The following is a 19896-nucleotide window of genomic DNA, read 5'->3' on the forward strand; positions in this document are numbered from 1 at the left end:
ATTAAACAAGGGTTAGGGGTTACCTTCCCGGATGGTTCAACGAAACGCAAAACTTTACTTCCTTTTCCGACTCCGATTCACGACGAAGGAGGGTATCACCTTGAGGAATCCAAGAAGGTGATAAGAGGGGGTGAAAGAAGAAGATAAAACCGAGAGGGAGAAGGAGGGAGACTTACCAGTGAGAGAGAGCAACTTTGCGAGAGAGAGAGGGAGAGATTGAGAGAGTGACCGAAAAGAGAAAGAAAAGGAAAGGGGAAGAAAAGGATCGGTTATGTGAGGGTGGAGGAAGTTGAGAACATCATGGGGTGATGGGGAAGGGATTTCGAAAAAATGGGGAGGGAGAGAGAGGTTTAAATCGATTAATTTAGAATTTTAAAACATAGCTGAATTAATAAAACCAAATTTTAATTTGGCTAGGTAGAAAATCCCGTATCCACAACAATCAAATAAACACAAAATATTTTCCACACCATATTTTAAAACACAAACATAGAAAAAATTTCATCCTTAATTAAAAGAGAATAAAATTCCACAAATTTTCGGGTATTACATTAAGTTTTATTAATATTTATTTTAAAGTTAAGGTTTAGGATTTAGGTTAAAAGGTTTGAGTTTTTACTGTATATGGTCACTATATTGCAATAAAATGAAGCTCGACTAGGAAGTGTATCACCGTGCAATTATAAATTATTGTCATTCATTTTCCAAAATTTGATAACATTTACGTAACGCTTAGTTTTTAATTTTTGGGAAATTAAAAGGTTTTAAAATTTTTAATAATAGGTGAAGAAAGTGAAAAAGTTTTGAGGAGTTATCTTCTATTTTTGGACTATAAATATATGACATTTGGTAATTTATCCACTCACATATTTTTTTTCATCACGTTTTCCACTCCATATTTTCCAATACTCTTCATATTGTTTAACATGAAGTTATGATATTCTTTTTATTTTTTTCTATTATTAAAGTTTTTTTAAAGTGATTAACAAAGTAAAATTGAACTGGGACAGATGGAGGATTTTATTTATATTTGGTTCATTTGTTGTTCATGATGATTATATTTTAACGTTAAGGGTTTAGGATTTAGGTTTCAAGGTTTGGGTTTTTAGCGTATTAGGGTCACTATATTGCAATGTAATGAAGCTCGACTATGATAAAGTATAGTACTAATTTAAATGGATACAGAATACAAAAAAGATTCCACACAATTTTGTGACAATATTATTCTGCGTCGGCGCGTTTATACTTCAAAATACAATTTTAAAACCGTTTTGAGGTTTGAAAAGCTATCGTCCAATTTTAAAACTTGCAATACTACCAATTTGTTCTCGGAATCAAAACTTGATCTTGTGTTAGTCAATTAACAATTTAAAATCCTATGATACAAAAATATTTCGTCGTGCATCGCACGTGGGTTAAAACAAGTTGTGTATTAAAACGTGTGTTGTTCCAAATATTTTTATTTTTAGAGGACGAAGTAATACTTAGTGACTATCAATAATTTTCAATGTTAGTTGTCATCCAGTTTAATACCTGACAATTCAAAAATTCATACTTGTACAATATCACGTCGAAATCTAATACTACATGCTATGTAAAATATAATCCATTGTTTACTTGGGTGGATTGCAAAAATTTAAGATATTTACTAATTACTCCCTCTGTTTCTCTATAATTGAGTCATTTTTCCATTTTGGGAAGTTTCCTCAAAGTTGAGTCATTTTTCTATATAGTAACTTTTTTCTCTTTCTTACTTTAATCTCTCTTACTTTATTCTCTCTACTTTATTCACTTTCTACTTTATTCCATCTACTTTTTTCCCTCTCTTACTTTTTTATCTATTTATTTAACACATTCAACATCTATTTCTTAAACTCCGTGCCAAAAAATTTTGCCTCAACTATGAAGAAACGGAGGGAGTACTAAGTACTATATAATTCATATCGATTTTATTCATAAGTATCTCATTGTAAAGGTAGGATTAATTATTGAAGCAATCATACTAATGAGAAGAAAAACATTCAGTCATTTATCTTATCATTTACTCCCTCCGTCCCACATAATTTGACCCAGTTTTCCATTTTGGGTCGTCCCACATAATTTGACCCATTTCACTTTTACCATTTTTGGTCGTGGACCCCACATTCCACTAACTCATTCCTACTCACATTTAATTATAAAACTAATATATAAAAGCAGGACTCACATTCCACTAACTTTTTCAACTCACTTTTCATTACATTTCTTAAAACCCGTGCCCGGTCAAAGTGTCCCAAATTATGTGGGACGGAGGGAGTATAAGACAATACAGTTACTATCATTTATATAGTGTGACGTTAATCGGTCAAAAAATATGTTGCGAAAGTGTAATTAAAATGGCAAATACAAATTTGTTCAATAGATATAGCCAGCTTTCTGAATTCAGTAAAAAATGTCTTAAAATTGGAATGGCAAACTTTTTCAAGAATAGACAAATGATGTGAAATGTTAAACCGACAATAATTTTGTAGTAATAATTAAAGTTGCCTACATTTTTTTTATCACGTTGTGAGCATATTATGACACTCGTCCAATATATAGTTGCAATTAATTATTTAAAATAACATAACGTGCATATATGGACGATAATGACGTACAAAATCATAAGTAGTATACTACAAGTCTACAATAAAATCCTAGAATTATGCCGCGTGCATAGAATATCCATTTGGTAAAGCACAAGCACTATGCGAAAAATTAAAGTGAATTTTCTTGAATCATTTTTAAATTGAGTTAGGTATTATTGAAATTGTTTCGTAATTAGTATAATTGAAATTGTTTGGTAATTATAATTGTATAGAGTTGAATTCGATGATTGAAGTTTAATCGCTCTATTTCAAAACTAATCGATGTTAGAAAAAAATAGTCTGGAAGACTTATATGATGATTTCATTTCCCTTTTTATAGACAAAAAATACTACTAGTATTTTTTGTTTTTATTTATCAATATCCCCTCATATCTTTTTAAGGTGAATTATAAGGGGGTTGGAATATTTTACCCACATATATGGTTGGATTAGTTATTCTTTTTGTTCCGGCCAAATACACTTTTGATTAGTTAAATTTTTCAGCTCATAGTAGGCACTAGAAGCTTATGTGATTTTGTCTCAAAACATATTAATAAGAGAAATAACCCAGGAAACTTATTATATAATGATTTCAGTTTTTCTTTTACATAATATACGATTATTTGTTTATTTTTATTTGCCAATGAAGTTATAATATTCTAATTCTATTCATTTTTTTTTTGTTTGGACACTATTGACAAGTTCAAACATAGGAATTTACGCATATGTGAAATTTGTTGATTTATGAGTTACTGGTATGTTTTCTCCAATTCTTTGCTTGTTGAAATTGATTAATGTTGTAATTGGTTGGGTATCATAGGTGATGTTGTTGCTGCTTTGTTCTTGCGTTTTTTCAGTTGTAACATTGTGTCTTCTTATTATTGTAGGCATCTCTTTTGTTGTTGAGCTCTAGCTCGCTAATTTGAATGATTTCGTATTATTTTATTACTGTCTCCGTCCCTTATAAATAGAAACTTTTGAAATTGTAAATTGAGAAAGTAAGTGAGATAGAAAACAAAATGCGTCAGTGGAAAATAGATTCCACCTTATTAGAGAGAGAAAAAATTCATTAAATAGAAAGTTTTTATTTTTAGGGGACGGATCACGGATTAAAAAGAAAAAAAGTTTCTATTTTTAGGTGACGGAGTTATGTTTTGAATTATGTGTGCAAATGTACGTTATGTGTGTAGCATGCATTTTAAAAATTTAACTATAGAATTCAAATTGTAGTATTGTAAAATTTGGAATTGAAATTTAAATCCAAATTCAAAGATTGTTATTATCAAACAATAAATGTAAAATTGAAGAGTATAATATCAAATTCAAAGTCTGAATTTCATGCTACTAGATACATTCCCAAGATAGAAGTCCAAAATAATATGGTCAATCGTGGATTACTTATGAATTTAGAACATATTATGTGGAAGGAAATGTACAAAAGATGTAAATAAATTCAGTTCAGTTTAGTTTAGTTTCATCTACCACCACAAGTGCCATGATTTTTGTATCAGCATCCATCACCTGCCCTTCAACGCTTACAAAAGCCGAGCCGCTTAAATTGCCAAAGCCGAGCCGAGCCTAGCCTAGCCTAGCCGATTTCATATTTAGTGTTGTCATATCATAAATATTTTTGCATTAAAGTACGGAGTAGTTAGTATCCAATAATGCAACGATTCTAGAAGAGTTAAATAGTAAAAATTAGGTCGTTATCTCATTTTCCAAATTACACCAAACATCAAATTTATTAGAAACAAATGAATCTCGGTGAATATATTTTTATCATATATCAGAATATGGTAAACTTTTATCCTGCTTGACTGTCCAGAAAAATGAAAAACTTAATACTAAAATTTCATTTCTTATAAATTCATATTTAATCTTGATCAGTAGGGTTATGTAGTATTCGTTCCATCCAACTAAAAATGACTCATTTTTTTGTCTATCACAATCAAGATGACTCATTACAAAAAATGTAAACATATTTATCTCTATTTTATTTCATCTCTCCACTCTATACATAAAATAAAGTTGTACTTCTTCCGTCCCTGAAAATTTGTCACATATTTCCTTTTTCGTCCGTCCATAAAAATTTGTCACCTTTCACTTTTATCATTTTTGGTAGTGGACCATACATTCCACTAACTCATTTTCACTCACATTTTATTTTAAAACTAATATATAAAAGTAGGACCCACATGCCACTAACTTTTTAACTCACTTTCTATTACATTTCTTAAAACCTGTGCCTGGTCAAATGATGCCAAATTTTAAGGGACGGAGGGAGTTTAAATTCTCTTGCCACCCAAGGAATGGTCATCTTCATTGAGACGGAGGGAATGTCTATATACTCCTTCGTCCATTAAATATGAAACGTTTGTTTTTCAGTACGAGATTTTAAGTAGTGTTATTTTGTAAGTTACTCCCTCCGTTACACCATAGTTGAGGCCAAACTTTTCGGCACAGAGTTTAAGATAGGATGTTGAGTGTGTTGAATAAATAGATAAAATAAGTAAGAGAGAAAAAAAGGTTGAGAGAATAAAGTAGAAAGTGAATAAAGTAGAGAGATAATTACTGTATATGGAAATGACTCAACTATAAAAGAAACTTCATGAAATGGAAAAATGACTCAATTATGAAGAAACAGATAGAGTATTTTATTTTCATTTAAGGAAATATTTAATGAAACAACTAAAAGAAAGAAAAACATTTCAAGTGTGCATAAGAACATCCGCAACGGTGGCGACGGTCGCCACCGCCGTCCGCGCTGCTGGCAAGGCGAATGACCGCCGCCGCTGCGCTCGCGCCAGCGAGCAGCTGACGTGGCGGCATGGGATTGGGCAACGGCATAGCCGTTGCCTTCAAATTTTTTATTTACTTAAAAATCAGTATTTAATTGTAAATAATGATAAAAAATAAAAAATATATTTTCCAAATCAAAAAAATATGGCCGTTTTTTTCCCGTTATTTCTGATTTTTTTTGATTTTTTTTTATTTTTTTCCCCCAAAATCATCTATAAATACACACATTCATCATCCATTTATCACATCAAATCATCTCTCATTCATCTCTCATTCATAATTCTCATACAAACTATCAACACATTCATCCCTCACTCAAAACCTCAAATGGATTTCACCCATATTATGGCGGAAGCGGAGCGCGAAGAACAAGAATACTACGAACAACATCGTGACGCTTACGAAGCATATGTCGCGGCGAATACCCCCGCTCCTCCTCCTCAACGAACTAGATCAAATCGCCGCTACATCCATCGTGACCGGGAGAGAGCCCACGAAAGGCTTGTTGCCGACTACTTTGCCGACCAGCCGCGGTTTCCGGCAGATTACTTTAGGCGCCGTTTTCGCATGTCAAAGCGCTTGTTCATGCGAATTGTCAACACATTGTCCGCACGTGTTGAATTCTTTCAAACAGGTCCAGATGCAGCCGACCGGCAAAGTATCACGCCGTTGCAGAAGTGTACGTGTGCCATCCGACAACTCGCTACTGGGCAAACGGCCGACATCTTCGACGAGTATTTGCATATCGGTGAGTCCACTGGAATCCTTTGTCTAAAGAATTTTTGCGAGGGCGTTCGTTCAGCTTTCGGGGATGAATTCCTTCGGGCACCCAGCACCGATGATTGCCAACGGTTGTTTCGTCTTCACGAATCAGTCCATGGCTTCCCCGGAATGCTTGGCAGCATTGACTGCATGCGTTGGAGGTGGAAGAATTGCCTGAATGCTTGGAGGGGACAACACTTAAGCAGTCACAAAGGCGGCGGCCCAACACTTATCCTTGAGGCGGTCGCCGACTACCGTCTATGGATTTGGCATGCATATTTTGGCGTTGCCGGAGCCAACAGCGACTTGAACGTGCTCTTTTCTTCACCACTCTTCAATGATGTGATGAATGGTGTAGCACCGGCGATCGACTTCACCATCAACGGAAATACATACCACATGGGTTACTATCTCGCCGATGGTATCTACCCAAGGTGGTCGACGTTCGTGAAGACGCTCCACAACCCGCACAACCCGAGACTGATTCTTTTTGCGCAGCGTCAAGAGTCCGCGCGGAAAGACGTCGAAAGAGCCTTCGGGGTCCTTCAAGCCCGATTCAACATAGTGAAGGCCCCGGCTCGGCTGTGGTATGTGAATAATATCGCCGACATCATGTTCACGTGTATTATCTTACACAACATGATTATAGCCGACGAAGGGCCTAGGGCGGCTAGCTTCTACGACGAGGATGAAGCCGGAATCTCAACAGCGAGGTCTCCCCCACGCCGAGGTGAGCATACGACGGTTGGCCAGAGGATCGAGACAAGACACACAATGCGCGATACCCGAACCCACATTCAGTTACAGGAAGACCTAATCAACCACATGTGGGCGAAATTCGGCAACGAGTAGTGTTTTTTTAATTTTTAGTATTTTAATTGTGTAATTTTTAATTTTTAGGATTTTAATTATGTCGTTTTTATTTGTCATTTGTAATTTTATTTAGGTTTTTTTAATGAATTTTATTATTATAGAAATGTTATTGTTTAATTGAATTTTAAATTAATTGTGCTCGTCCTTGCGGAAGAGCACAGCTGTGGGTGTTGTGCTCTTGCCAGAGAGCAGGTAGAAAAAGTGGGGCCGGACCCACAACCGTGTCGCTGACAAGAGCACGGTTGTGGATGCTCTAAAGCTCGGATGATTTTCTGAGTTAAAAAAAAACTCGAGCTCGAACCCAAACTCGAGCCGGCTAAAAACGCAGGGCGAGCTATGAATGATGGGCCGATATAAGCTGAAAAGTTGCTGAGGCGCTTTTTACATGATACTCAGCTTATTTTTCCAACTAAAATCTCTTATTTCTCTCCATAAATCTTCATTCTTCTTCTATTTTCTCTCTTTTCCATATTCAATTTTGCCACAGCATTTCTGCAGAGCTTGAGCTGCAATAAGAATGGGGATTGTGAGGCAGGAGGCGACGCAGAAGGAGGAGCTCGAGGAATTCCGCCGGATGCTGCTATCGTGCGCTGCGGTCAACCGGCGGAAGGACGGCGACGGATTCGGCGGCGCCAGGGAGAGCGCGATTCCCGGTCGCGGAGGCGACGTCTTGGACAGGATGGTCTGCGTCACCAGCGGCGTCTCCTATCACGGCATCGCCATCGTGAATCAGCTACTAGTCAACGGTTACTCTGTTCGAATCATCGTCGATAATGAAGGTCGGTTGTTGTTTCTTAATCTTCAATCTGTGGCTGGAAGTACCAATTTTCGATTGGATTCGGGTTGTTTTATGGAATCAGTCGTTTATACATTCATATTGAAAGCTTTAGTAACGAATTGCAATCTCAATTGATATTTTAGCTTACGATTCTTATTGATTATTGATCCTATGTCCAGATTTTGCTTTGATTTCTAATTCCCCTGCTTCCTTAGTCCATGATTTTCAGCATTGAAGGCATGATTTCCAGTAACAAAGGCAATTACTTATGCGTGTAGGAGAGGGAGAGAGAGCTCAAGCCTAGAATTATAGCATAAAAGCAACCATTAGACAAAGAAAAAAAAGTCAATAAATCGGAAAATCAGGCTTTTGCAGCTAAATTTTACATTACAAATTTTCAGAAGTTGTGCTTTGATACTGAATTTCATCTGATTCTATTAAGAGGGTGTTAAAAATGTTTATTATACTGTATATTTGGAACATTTGCAGCATAAAAACTCTTTTCCTTTTCAAGTGTACGTCACTTTTGATGCATATTGATTGATGTAGTTGCTTTCTTTTTGTCCCTAAATAAAAGGAAAAACAACCTAACATTGTAATGCTATGCAGCTTTCACATATGATATTTACTGAGAATGCTCATTCCAACTCAAAAGGAGAAACTATGAATGCCGTTCACAGATTTTGCATCTCTTGTTTGACTTTGATGAGATACTAACACCTTTAATATCGGAAAAGCAGAGGACGTTGAGAGGCTGAGGGAGATGGAAACATCCGGTGAAATGAGGTTGAACAACAGTGTGGTTGAAGTTGTGATGGCCAAGCTCACCGAGGTCGAGAGCCTAACTGAGGCATTTGATGGTTGTCGTGGCGTCTTCCACACTGCTGCATTCGTGGACCCGGCCGGGCTGTCCGGCTACTCCGTGAGTATTGACTCTTTGCATCTTTCTCAATAATGTTTCAAGAATAGATCCCTGCTCACCAATTAGTCTAGTACACGTGGGAAGTCATAATTTGATTGTTTTCTTCATTTAATGTATTCAATGTGATCGCTGTTTCAGCCTTTTATGGAATAGGTTTGGTACACGTATTGTTTATTGATGAAGGATAAGTATTCTAATTAAGCTTGATCTCGTGTTTGAAAATAATAATCAAGGTTGTTTGGATATGAATAGCTTTGATGTTGATTTGCAACTGAAATTAGTCAATCATTTCATTTCAACCTGTTTAATTAGTTCAAGAATCTGGGAGACCTTACTTTTAGGCAACTCTACTACCTATTGGATACACTATGTTCTGACTGTTGCAGCGTTGTTTAGCCGTGTAGCTTAACTAACTAAATTCTGTTGTGTAGAAAACCATGGCTGATATTGAAGTAAATACGAGCAAAAACGTAGTGAGGGCATGCGGGATTTCTCCTACTGTTAGACATTGCGTGCTCACCTCGTCTCTCTTGGCCTGCATTTGGTGCGACAACTCTAGTGACGAGGCTCCACACCTCATTGACCACAAGTGCTGGAGTGACGAGGCTATATGTGTAAACAAAAAGGTATTAGCCGTATAGATCACTAGAGTGGCCGTCTGTGTAATCAAAGTAGAATCGATCACAACCTTTGTTTGTCCATCTAATTGACAGCTCTGGTATGCGCTCGGAAAGCTGAGAGCAGAGAAGGCTGCGTGGGAGATTGCTAAAGCCAATGGCGTGAAGCTGGCCACCATATGCACTGGGCTCATCACCGGCTCTGATTTCTACCGGAGAAATCCAACACCTACCATTGCATACCTTAAAGGAGTGGAAGAAATGTACGCGTATGGCTTGCTGGCAACAGTTAGCATCGACACACTAGCCAAGGCACATGTGCGCGTCTTTGAGGAGATGAAGAAGACAGCCCCGGGCAGGTACATTTGCTTCGACAAAGTGATAGAAAGAGGGGACGAGGTTGAGAGGCTGGCTGCTGAGACGGGCATAAGTGCAGCCTCAGTAACGGGGGGCGCCTCGTCTAGCGGCCGGCCTCGGTATGAGCTGTCGAACGCAAAGCTTAGGCAGCTGATGTTGAGACCACGCCGTTGTGTGAATGAATGATGAGATGGGATTATAAATCAAATTTTGCTGTATCATTTGTTTGGTGTTGGTGTATAGTGTATGTATTATGAATGTGGTGGAGAATTTGTGAATTGTTCTTCCATGGTTAAGAATTTGTGATTATAGTTTAAATAAAAGATGATAATACTATTGATAGGTTAGTAAAGTCATCCCCATGTGGGCTTGAGTTCATATAAAAAGCCCATTATGATCAGCCCATTATACAACAATGGAGGCTCATGTCAATAATGTTTTTACATCCAAAAAACACTTTTTCATTTATAGATATTATCAATATGTTCCCCTTGATGCGACGAATACTTTTTACTATCAATTACAAATGATAAGAAAAAAATTAGATTAAGATTTAAATTTCAGCACTTGTTTAAATTACGGGATCAATTTTAATTTATTACTTAAAGGTGTATTGGTCCCTAAAAAATTATAAACATTAGTCAAAATTTTCTCACACAAACAAACTTTCTTATTTTAAACGTATTTATTTCATATTTAATTTTTTTTACTCATCAAATGTGTGTAATCATATATTTTTAATGTGTTTTATCATCAGATTTCAAATCCTAAGTAATCATTATATCCACTCATCTCATTAACATTATTTGCCAAATTATATTTAGTATGTAGCAAATACTTTAAATAGGGGATTCAATAAGATAATTCATTCCTAAAAGACTAAAGGCTCATTTTGATCCTTAACATATTGCGATTTTTTAATTTTGGTCCAAAACATTATCTTTTGAATTATTCGGTCTCTCACAAATAAAAACGGGCCACATTTGGTCCATTTTAGACAGTTCCGTCAAAAATTTGACGGAAATTCCCCCCTCCAGCATCTCCGCCGCCAAGCTCCGCCGTATCATCACCTTCGGTCCTCCTCCTCCTCCCTCACCAAACCAATCCAGCTCCCTACCACCGCACCATGCTCCTACCTCCTTCTCCAGCACGATTTCTCCTTCACCTACGACCAGCCGCCGGTCCTTGCCGCCTACACACCGCCGCCGCACTGCCCCTCCCCAAGCTCCGCCAAAATCGTCCTCGAGGGGACGGCGACGTGCAAGGGCAGGCAATTCGATCGCATCTTCGGCGTCTGGATCGGCGGCGCCGAAGGCCTCCGCATCTGCACCGCCGAGCCATCCGCCGCCGGCATTATCTGGACGATGAAGAAGGACGTCACGAGGTACTCCTCTCTGCTCTCCACAAACCAAACCCTAGCTGTTTATTTGGGGAATCTCGTCGATTCCACCTACATCAGCGTCTACCACGTCAACATATTGCGAGAATTTGGTTTCCACCTTAGGGTTTCCGTCAAATTTTTGACGAAACCGTCCAAAATGGACCAAATGTGACCCGTTTTTATTTGTGAGGGACCGAATAATTCAAAATATAATGTTTTGGACAAAAATAAAAAAATCGCAATATGTTAAGGACCAAAATGGACCTTTAGTCTTCCTAAAATGATAAATTTTGGCTTGATTTGGCAATTTTCATTAAGTAAAAAATGGGTCGCAAAAATCATGAACTTTTTCATGAAGTGAATTGAAGAAAAAACTGATTTCATGGGAAATCCAGCGTAAAACATAAGTTCATGATTTTACGCAAAAAATTAAAAGTTTGCAGAAAATACCAAATTCCGGTCAAAGTTTGTGATATTAGGAATTTAAATGCTTTTAAGTAACCCCTGTCCTGTTACAGCTACAGTAAATTATATGTGAGTTGTGTAAATGGATGTAAGATTTACAATTACAATAACTCCACTTAATGTGAAACACAAAAATTGCATTGCTGCAGTCAAGATTCACAAAATTGCTTTGCTTTGCTGTTGGAATAAGGAAATTAATTAATTGGAGAACAATAAGGCAAGTGATGAAGATATGGCAAGAATAAAGAAGGAAATCAATGAAGATTATGGAAAATCAAATAAAAAGAATATTAGTATAATTAGAATATATTTTCCATGTTTAGCTAGAATTAGAGTCTATATATAGTTGTGTAACCATGGAGAGAAAAGAATTCAAGTCATTCACAATGTAGTCTTTAAAGTTCTACCCGTCTTTTACTTTCTGCAATAATCTTTTATTTTCCGCATTATATTTTTTAACATGGTATCAGAGCAGGTTCGATCACATGGATCGATCACTGTCTCTAAAGCAAAAATAACAAAAAAAAAACAAAACCCAAATTCTCTTTTCAATCCTTTACCTTTTTCGAGTAATTTTCTTCCACGTTTGATTCCATTCCAATATCTTCTTCACCAAATTTCTCAAATTAGCCTGAAATCGACAAGATATTGAAACAAGCAATGAAATTTGGGAGGGAATTTAGGATTCACCTAGAGCAAACCCTACCGGAGTGGAGGGACAAATTCTTGCGCTACAAGCTGTTGAAGAAGCTGTTGAATAGTATTGCTCCCGCCGCCGGTTATCTACCTCCGCGCCTTCCGTTGCCGGAGTTTCAGGTCTGGTTTGTGGCGATTCTCACCGGGGAAATTGAAAAGTTCAACGATTTCTACGTCGGCAAGGAGGAGGATTTCATCATCCGCTTCCAAGCCCGCAAGGAGACAATTGAGCGAGTGCAGGCCTTATCAAGATATTGAAGAAATATGATAAACGAACCGGGGCAATGCTAAGCATGCCTTTCACTCAGCTTGCTTTCCATCAGTTCGTAACCGAACCTCTAACAAGGTTAATTCATCGAGGTGAGAAGATGAAAGGCCAGTGGCCAACCCTGAGCAGCCACGCCCGGAGAAGAAGGCTGACTACAACCGAAGAGAAAGCAGCAGCAGTAAAGAAAGAAGGAGTTCACAGTTTGTTTGGCCGAGGGGGAGAGGAAGTATCCGACCAAACAATCAGATCTGGCCTGAGAAAGTACAGCCGGAATGGCCCGTGAGAAGCTTGCCATGACCAACAGCAGGGCATTCGAGTAAGAAGATAAAGCAGCCGAAGAATTATCCGGTTGCCAAAAGACGATGTTAAAGGAACAATCGCGGGAAAAGCCAAAGCCAATGGGAGAAGATCCAGAGATGGGGGACGCACAATGGCCACGAAGCGTCTGCTGTTGAAGAATCAGAAACCGGATTGAAGGACCGACGGGAGAATTCTCACCGTCGGGAGAGAGCAGACTTTGGATGGACGACCAAAAGTATTGTCATAGAAGAGTGACATACGAAGCATGGGCTCCACGGAGTTCGGCAATAACTCGGTGGAGGTGGCATGATTTGAGAGTATGTCACCGAAAAAAAAAACCCATGAAGAAACATAAAGGAGGATGATGGTTTCACGTCTTCATTGTTAGGGTCTCCAAAAAGGAGAAATAAATTTGGGCCTAATGGTTATTAGGCTCAAGAAATAAAAGAAATGAATGGGCTCATAGTTTGAGCTGGAATGGACCGAGAATGGTCTGAATTAGCTCCTCGACAAGAGTCAAAACTGTCAGATTAGCTCCTCGACAAGAGTCAAAACTGTCAGAATTAGCTCCTCCACAAGAGTAAAAAATGTCTAAAATGGCTCCTAGATATGAGTTTAAACTATCTAAGATGGCTCCTGGATACGAGCTAAAACTATCTAAGATAGCTCCTAAATATGAGTAAAAACTGTTTAGACAAGCTCCCGGACACGAGTTAAAACGGTCTAAATTTGCTCCTTGACACGAGTTAAAACTGTCTAGATTGGCTCCTTGACACGAGTTAAAACTGTTTAGATTAGCTCCTTGACACGAGTTAAAACCGTCAACGAAAAATTGAAGAACTCCTTGAAACAAGTTTAAACTATCAATGGTGAATTGAAGAAGCTCTATGATACGAGCATAAACTATCAATGAGAATTGAAGAACTCTTAAATACGAGTATAAACTATTTATCAAATTAAAGATCGTGCAAGTTAAGTGTCGAAAAACTCGATGCTTAACTTGAGGGGGAGTGTTGGAATAAGGAAATTAATTAATTGGAGAACAATAAGGCAAGTGATGAAGATATGGCAAGAATAAAGAAGGAAATCAATGAAGATTATGGAAAATCAAATAAAAAGGATATTAGTATAATTAGAATATATTTTCCATGTTTAGCTAGAATTAGAGTCTATATATAGTTGTGTAACCATGGAGAGAAAAGAATTCAAGTCATTCACAATGTAGTCTTTAAAGTTCTACCCGTCTTTTACTTTCTGCAATAATCTTTTATTTTCCGCATTATATTTTTTAACATTTGCTAGTATAATATAATTTCAAAAGAGAATAAATTATATTCATCCACACGCTACACGTTCTCATATACTACTATATATATAAACAGTATGTTGCAATCTCTCTCTCTCTCACAAGCTACAACTGGTGATACAATTTAATCATCTATTGCTATTTGCTACCTTCACAAATGTAAACCAAACGCTTCTCTCAAATAAAAAGCGTTTTATTTCTTCAATAATTCACTTCTAAATCAAGCGGCTAATTAGCTTATTCCAAAGACTTGCGATTTTTGAGGTATGTCTGATTTGTTTTTCTTGTTTCTTTCTTCCTTCAACTTGCCATTCATTTCCAGTGTACCACATTTTCTGTGTTTTATTTATTTATTAGTACTTGATTCGAGTTAAATTAATTTCATTTGATTGTTGTGGAGCTTTGTTTTGTTGAAAATTATAAAAACAAGAAAGACTAAAGGAGAGATTTGTTTCCCCTTTTCTGCAATGCAAAGCACTCTGCATTTAGAGCAGTTTTATGTAGTGTTACTTTTTTGCTGTTTTTTTGCCTAATGATTATATTTTTGCTTCTTTTTTTACACTTAATATTGTTATTATTACTATTATTTGCAAGAAGTTTGAACTGCTCTAGAAAATGTATTTTCATCTTCTCTCCAACCAATCAGTGCCAATAATAAAAGAAATAATTTAAAGTTTCACAAAACAGAACAAATTCTTGGATTGTAAAATGTTATGGTTTTATATTTTTTAGTATTTATGTGTTTAAAGTTTTAGCAGTTTGAAATGGTTGATATTAGTGCTGGAATGATTAGAGGGTGCGGATGTCCCGGCGGACATCCCAAAAACACCCCTTGCCACGTCATACGGACATCCCACTGCGGATGCCACCTCATACGGACATCCCACTGCACAATGGCGGACATCCCTAAGGACATCCCGACGGACTTCCCACAATAATAAAAATTCACAAATTCACAAATTAAACAATTTTCGGAATTAAATAATTTATGAAATTAAAATTTCGACACAAATAGGGGAAAAAATTCCATTAAATAAAAAAAAGAAAAGTACATTTCACCAAATTATAAAAAATACATTTCAATAATTAAAAACTACATCAACGGCGACTCCTCCGCTGCCATACTTCTTCAATAATATCGTTCTGGAGTCGAACATGGGCTTGTTTTTTGCGCATGTCGGCAAATGCACAGACTCGATCGACTTCGTCGTGGGGTATCCCCATGCGTACATTGCTAGTGGCCACGCCGTGGCTTGGACCCGCAGCATCAGCATCATCATTGGTCCAATCAGTCATTGCTGGACCCGCAGCATCAGCATTATCATGTTGTGCATGATAATACATGCGTACATGATGTCGGCGATGCTGTCAACATACCACAGCCGTGTTGGACCCTTCACTGCCGCCCATCGAGCCTGGAGCACACCAAATGCCCGCTCCACATCCTTGCGCGCTGCCTCCTAACGACCCGCAAAATATATCTTCTTTTCATCTATTGGGCATCTGATCGTCTTCACAAAGACGGGCCACATAGGGTATATCTCATCCGCCAAATAATAGCCCATATTGTGCTGGTTGTCATTGGCGACGAAATTGACCGTCGGACCAACGCCCATGCACTGGTCGTTGAAAAGAGGCGACGACTGAAGGACGTTGATGTCGTTGTTAGACCCGGCTACTCTAAAATAGGCATGCCAAATCCACATCCGGTAGTCAGCTACCGCTTCAAGGATCATCGTGGGATTCTTGCCCTTGAAACCAGTAGTGTACATCCCTTTCCTGGCAGCGGGGCAGTTCTTCCACTTCCAGTGCATACAATCTATGTTGCCTAACATTCTCGGAAACCCGTGTTGATTCTCATGCATATCCAACAGAGCCTGACAATCTTCGGGGGTAGGCTTCCGAAGATACCTATCCCCGAATATCTCCTAACGCCCTGACAAAAATACTTCAGGCACTCGCGGGCAGACATCTCGCTGATGTGGAGGTACTCGTCAAACATGTCGGCCGTGCCTCCGTATGCCAACTGTCTGATTGCGGCAGTGCACTTCTGAATCGGCGTGTGGTCGGCTTTACCAGCCGCATCCTCCCGCACCCTGAAATAACCGTATCGACGCTCTAAAGCGCCCACGATATACGGAAAGAGCGGATGATGCATCCTAAAACGTCGCCGGAACATGTTCTCCATATATCGTGGCTCCGGAGCGAAGTAATCCTCTTACAACCTACGGTGTGCAGCGAGGTGGTCCCGAGGTACTATAGATCGACGATGGATGGGTCGAGGTACTGCCGGCTCCAAGGCCGCTTGTTCCTCCCTATCCGCTGCCTCCCGCACACGTGCATGAATCAGCCGCATCATGTGTTCATAATGCCCACCACTACCACTACCACTACCACTACCAGCCATTACGGATATATAAAAGAAATTTAGAGTGAGAGAAACTTGTTAAAACAAGTGGTGCGAATGAAATGAAGTTCAACGAGCAATATATATAGACTTTTAAACAAAAAAAATAAAAAATTAAAAAATCGGGACGTGCGCACGGACGTCCGTCGTGTCTCTGCAATGGCAGACGTCCGCGGAACGCCGCGGAACTCCAGTGTCCGTAGTGGACGTCCGTATCCGTCGTGACCTTGCACAATGGCGGACATCCGGCATGCCGGTCGGACGTTCACTGGGACGGGCGCCATTGCTGATGCTCTTAGGAAGTTGCATATTTAAGATTGAAAAGCAAATCATATCTCTTACTAATACCTTTCGCTTTTTTATTTGGGAAAAGGGGAGTAATAAGTTTAATCCATAAATATCATAAATTATTACTACAAATTAACATCAGTTAAAAATATTTGCATGATTTGATATTTGGATTAGATTATTGAATGGTAAACACTGCTTTTTTTAAAGTCTCAATTTAATGGGACTCCTATATATACATCAAAATTTTAATTTATTCCCTAATAATACAGGTGAAGAAGTTAAACAATAGAGATAAAAATAAAAAATTGGGAGTGAAGAAGTGGCCAGCCAAGCAAGAACAAGGCAAGATTAAACTATAGGTAACACCCCATGTGAAAACCTCATGCTTTTCTTTGGAAGCTGTTTTTATTTTATTCCACTTATTACTATATGCTTAATATTTTAGGATTTTGATTTGGATTTAACATTTGATTCCTCTAAAAAATGAGTAGCAATAACTAGTTTTCTTGTATATTTTGTCTTTATCGTATAAAACAGGTAATATTTATTTTAAATTAAATATTTCCGTAGACACAGTAACTATAGATTTTGTGAAATTGCACATTTATTAGTTTACAGTGAAAAATATAGTACTATGTTTATGTTTTGCCAAAGACAAATTTAGAATCAGTTTGTATAGCTTTTTGTAGTGTATTTGACAGAAGAAATTTACTGACATTCCAAATGCAGGAAAAGTTTTCATAAGTTTGATTCTACCTGTTGTGTCTCTATCTTTTCTCATTTTCCTCAAAAACTCTCTTTCATTTTTTTGGCCAAATTATAACTACCCTACTTTTGTTAATCACCCTTGCACCCTATCATTTTTAGAATATGTCCCACTTTTTATAATTTCTTAAATATTTATGTAATGGTTGGAAAAACTTATTTTTCCTTTATTAAACATTATTTATCATGGAGAGACATGTGATATTGTATTTGTTTAGGCATTTGTTTTAGTTAACCTTGCCAATCAATCTTCTCCTCACCAATCACTATCACTGTTTCCCTTTGAAAGTGGATAAAACAAATACCACATTGAGTGGTAGTTTTTATATAAATTAAAAGAACATTATTTAAAAGAGGAAAATAGTAACTAATTGGTATTTTAAGATGACATTTATAGATCAAACCAATAATCATTCTTGAGTATAGATATTGAAGTTTTTGTTCTTATTATATTCCTATGTCTTTTATTTCTTTTATAGTAGCATATAAGTCACATGCGTAACATGATTTAAATGTCATGGATGTGACAATTACAAATATGATATCAAATGAAATATGAAATCGAAAGAGTTTTTCATGATTACTGTATACATCCAAGAGGTGTAATGGAAATTCTTTTTGGCGAAAAAATACCTGTAAAATTTATCATACTTTACAACTTTAATGTATTAAACTAATATTTTTTCAACTTATTACACTATTTTGTTTTTAAATTTTTTCGTTATATGATATTAATTTAAAATTATATTTAGATTATATATATGTGTGTGAAGAACTTAAATGCACTCCTTAATTAAACCATAAGATTTTTGACAGTGGTACGTATAAATATAGTAATCAAATAATTACTATTGTCTCAAATATTTTTTATATAGTGGTCCAAACTGCAATGCAATAAATTTGTAAAGATATCCATTTTTGTAATTGAACTACTTGCAAACAATATTAAATATTTGTATCCTCTGAAAAAAAAACACAATACATAATTGTACACATCCACACGTGAATTGAATTAAAAGGGCTAGTAATTGCGAGATGCAAGATATTTCGACTAAATTCGTTAATTCGAGCTAAACATATATTTAATAATTTGCTATTTATGCTTGGACATGAAAATAATTTACTGTACTTTCTATCTTTACAGCGTTATATCTTTTATTTTGAAACATTTTGACTATTTTTATTTTACTGCTTACAACATTGTGTATCTTTCATTATAAATAGGAATGCCTTAAAAAGCAGCTCCAACTTTGATCTTTTGGTGACTTTTAATCCCAATTTACAATAATTACAAATTTAGTCTTATTTTATGCTCACTGTTCATTTTTATATACACGAGTTAAAATTTTGGTTAACTGGCAAAAATATCATATCGTTGTTTCGTCGTTTTTGCCTAAAAATTTGTTACCAATGTCTCTTTGCAGTGTTATAATTTTCTATTATTATTATTATTATTATTATTATTATTATTATTATTATTATTATTATTATTATTATTATTTCTATTTCTATTATTATTATTATTTTTAGAATTGTAATGTACTACTATTTATTATGTCATTTAAATGTTGCATCAACATTTCTCATGTCATGCTATCTAAAGTAAGCATCATCTGCGAGTACCATGGTCATTTAATACACATTTAATTTTAATTGTTTTGTTTTATACATTTAGTTTGTTTCTAATACATTAAAGATTGTTATTGACATTTTTAATTTTTCAATATTTGTAAAAAAACAATGCTCAATTTATTCATTTTTCAGTAATTCTACAAATGACTGTAAAATGATAAAAATTCAAAATTTAAAATGTCAATAAATTTTTTTAATGAAATTAAATGTATAAGACAAAATAAACAATGGTATATGTAACCTATTATTTTCAACGTCTTATACTATTTAATCGAATAAATATACTACTCATATTTAATTTACTGCCGTCAAAATTTGTAATTTATAGATTTAAATACTTTTAGTACTAAGAAGTTAAAAATTTGTATTTAGATGCTTAGTACTATAAATCAAATGTTTATTCATAAAGTAGGTGCACATCATCATTATATATTTATTAATAGAAAAAATATAATTGCATGGGGAAGCACCATATTTGGTACGCTAAAGCGATTAATATATGTCTTCATTTCATCTTCACTTCTGCAGAAGATGGACAATTCTCTTTTCGTTTAGAGAGAGAAACTCTCCCCTCCCGCCACCGCCGGAGAAAAAAAAACCGAGCTCGTTTATGGAAATTCTTCTCAAATCGAGATCGCACCAAATCTAATTCGCATTTTTTAGCATCTAAA

At 36.4% G+C, this 19896-nt stretch overlaps 1 protein-coding gene across 1 annotated transcript; it reads left to right on the forward strand.

The window, feature by feature from the left end:
- Window positions 1-7425: 7425 nt before the first annotated feature.
- On the forward strand, window positions 7426-10061 carry LOC121788804 (cinnamoyl-CoA reductase-like SNL6). The gene is made up of 4 exons (XM_042187412.1): window positions 7426-7819; window positions 8559-8740; window positions 9172-9366; window positions 9454-10061. Exons 1-4 carry the CDS (start codon window positions 7558-7560, stop codon window positions 9898-9900), a joined length of 1086 nt encoding a protein of 361 aa, XP_042043346.1. The 5' UTR covers window positions 7426-7557; the 3' UTR covers window positions 9901-10061.
- Window positions 10062-19896: the final 9835 nt, after the last annotated feature.

This window comes from Salvia splendens, unplaced genomic scaffold, assembly GCF_004379255.2.
Source record: "Salvia splendens isolate huo1 unplaced genomic scaffold, SspV2 ctg1149, whole genome shotgun sequence".
In the NCBI taxonomy this organism is placed as follows: domain Eukaryota; kingdom Viridiplantae; phylum Streptophyta; class Magnoliopsida; order Lamiales; family Lamiaceae; genus Salvia; species Salvia splendens.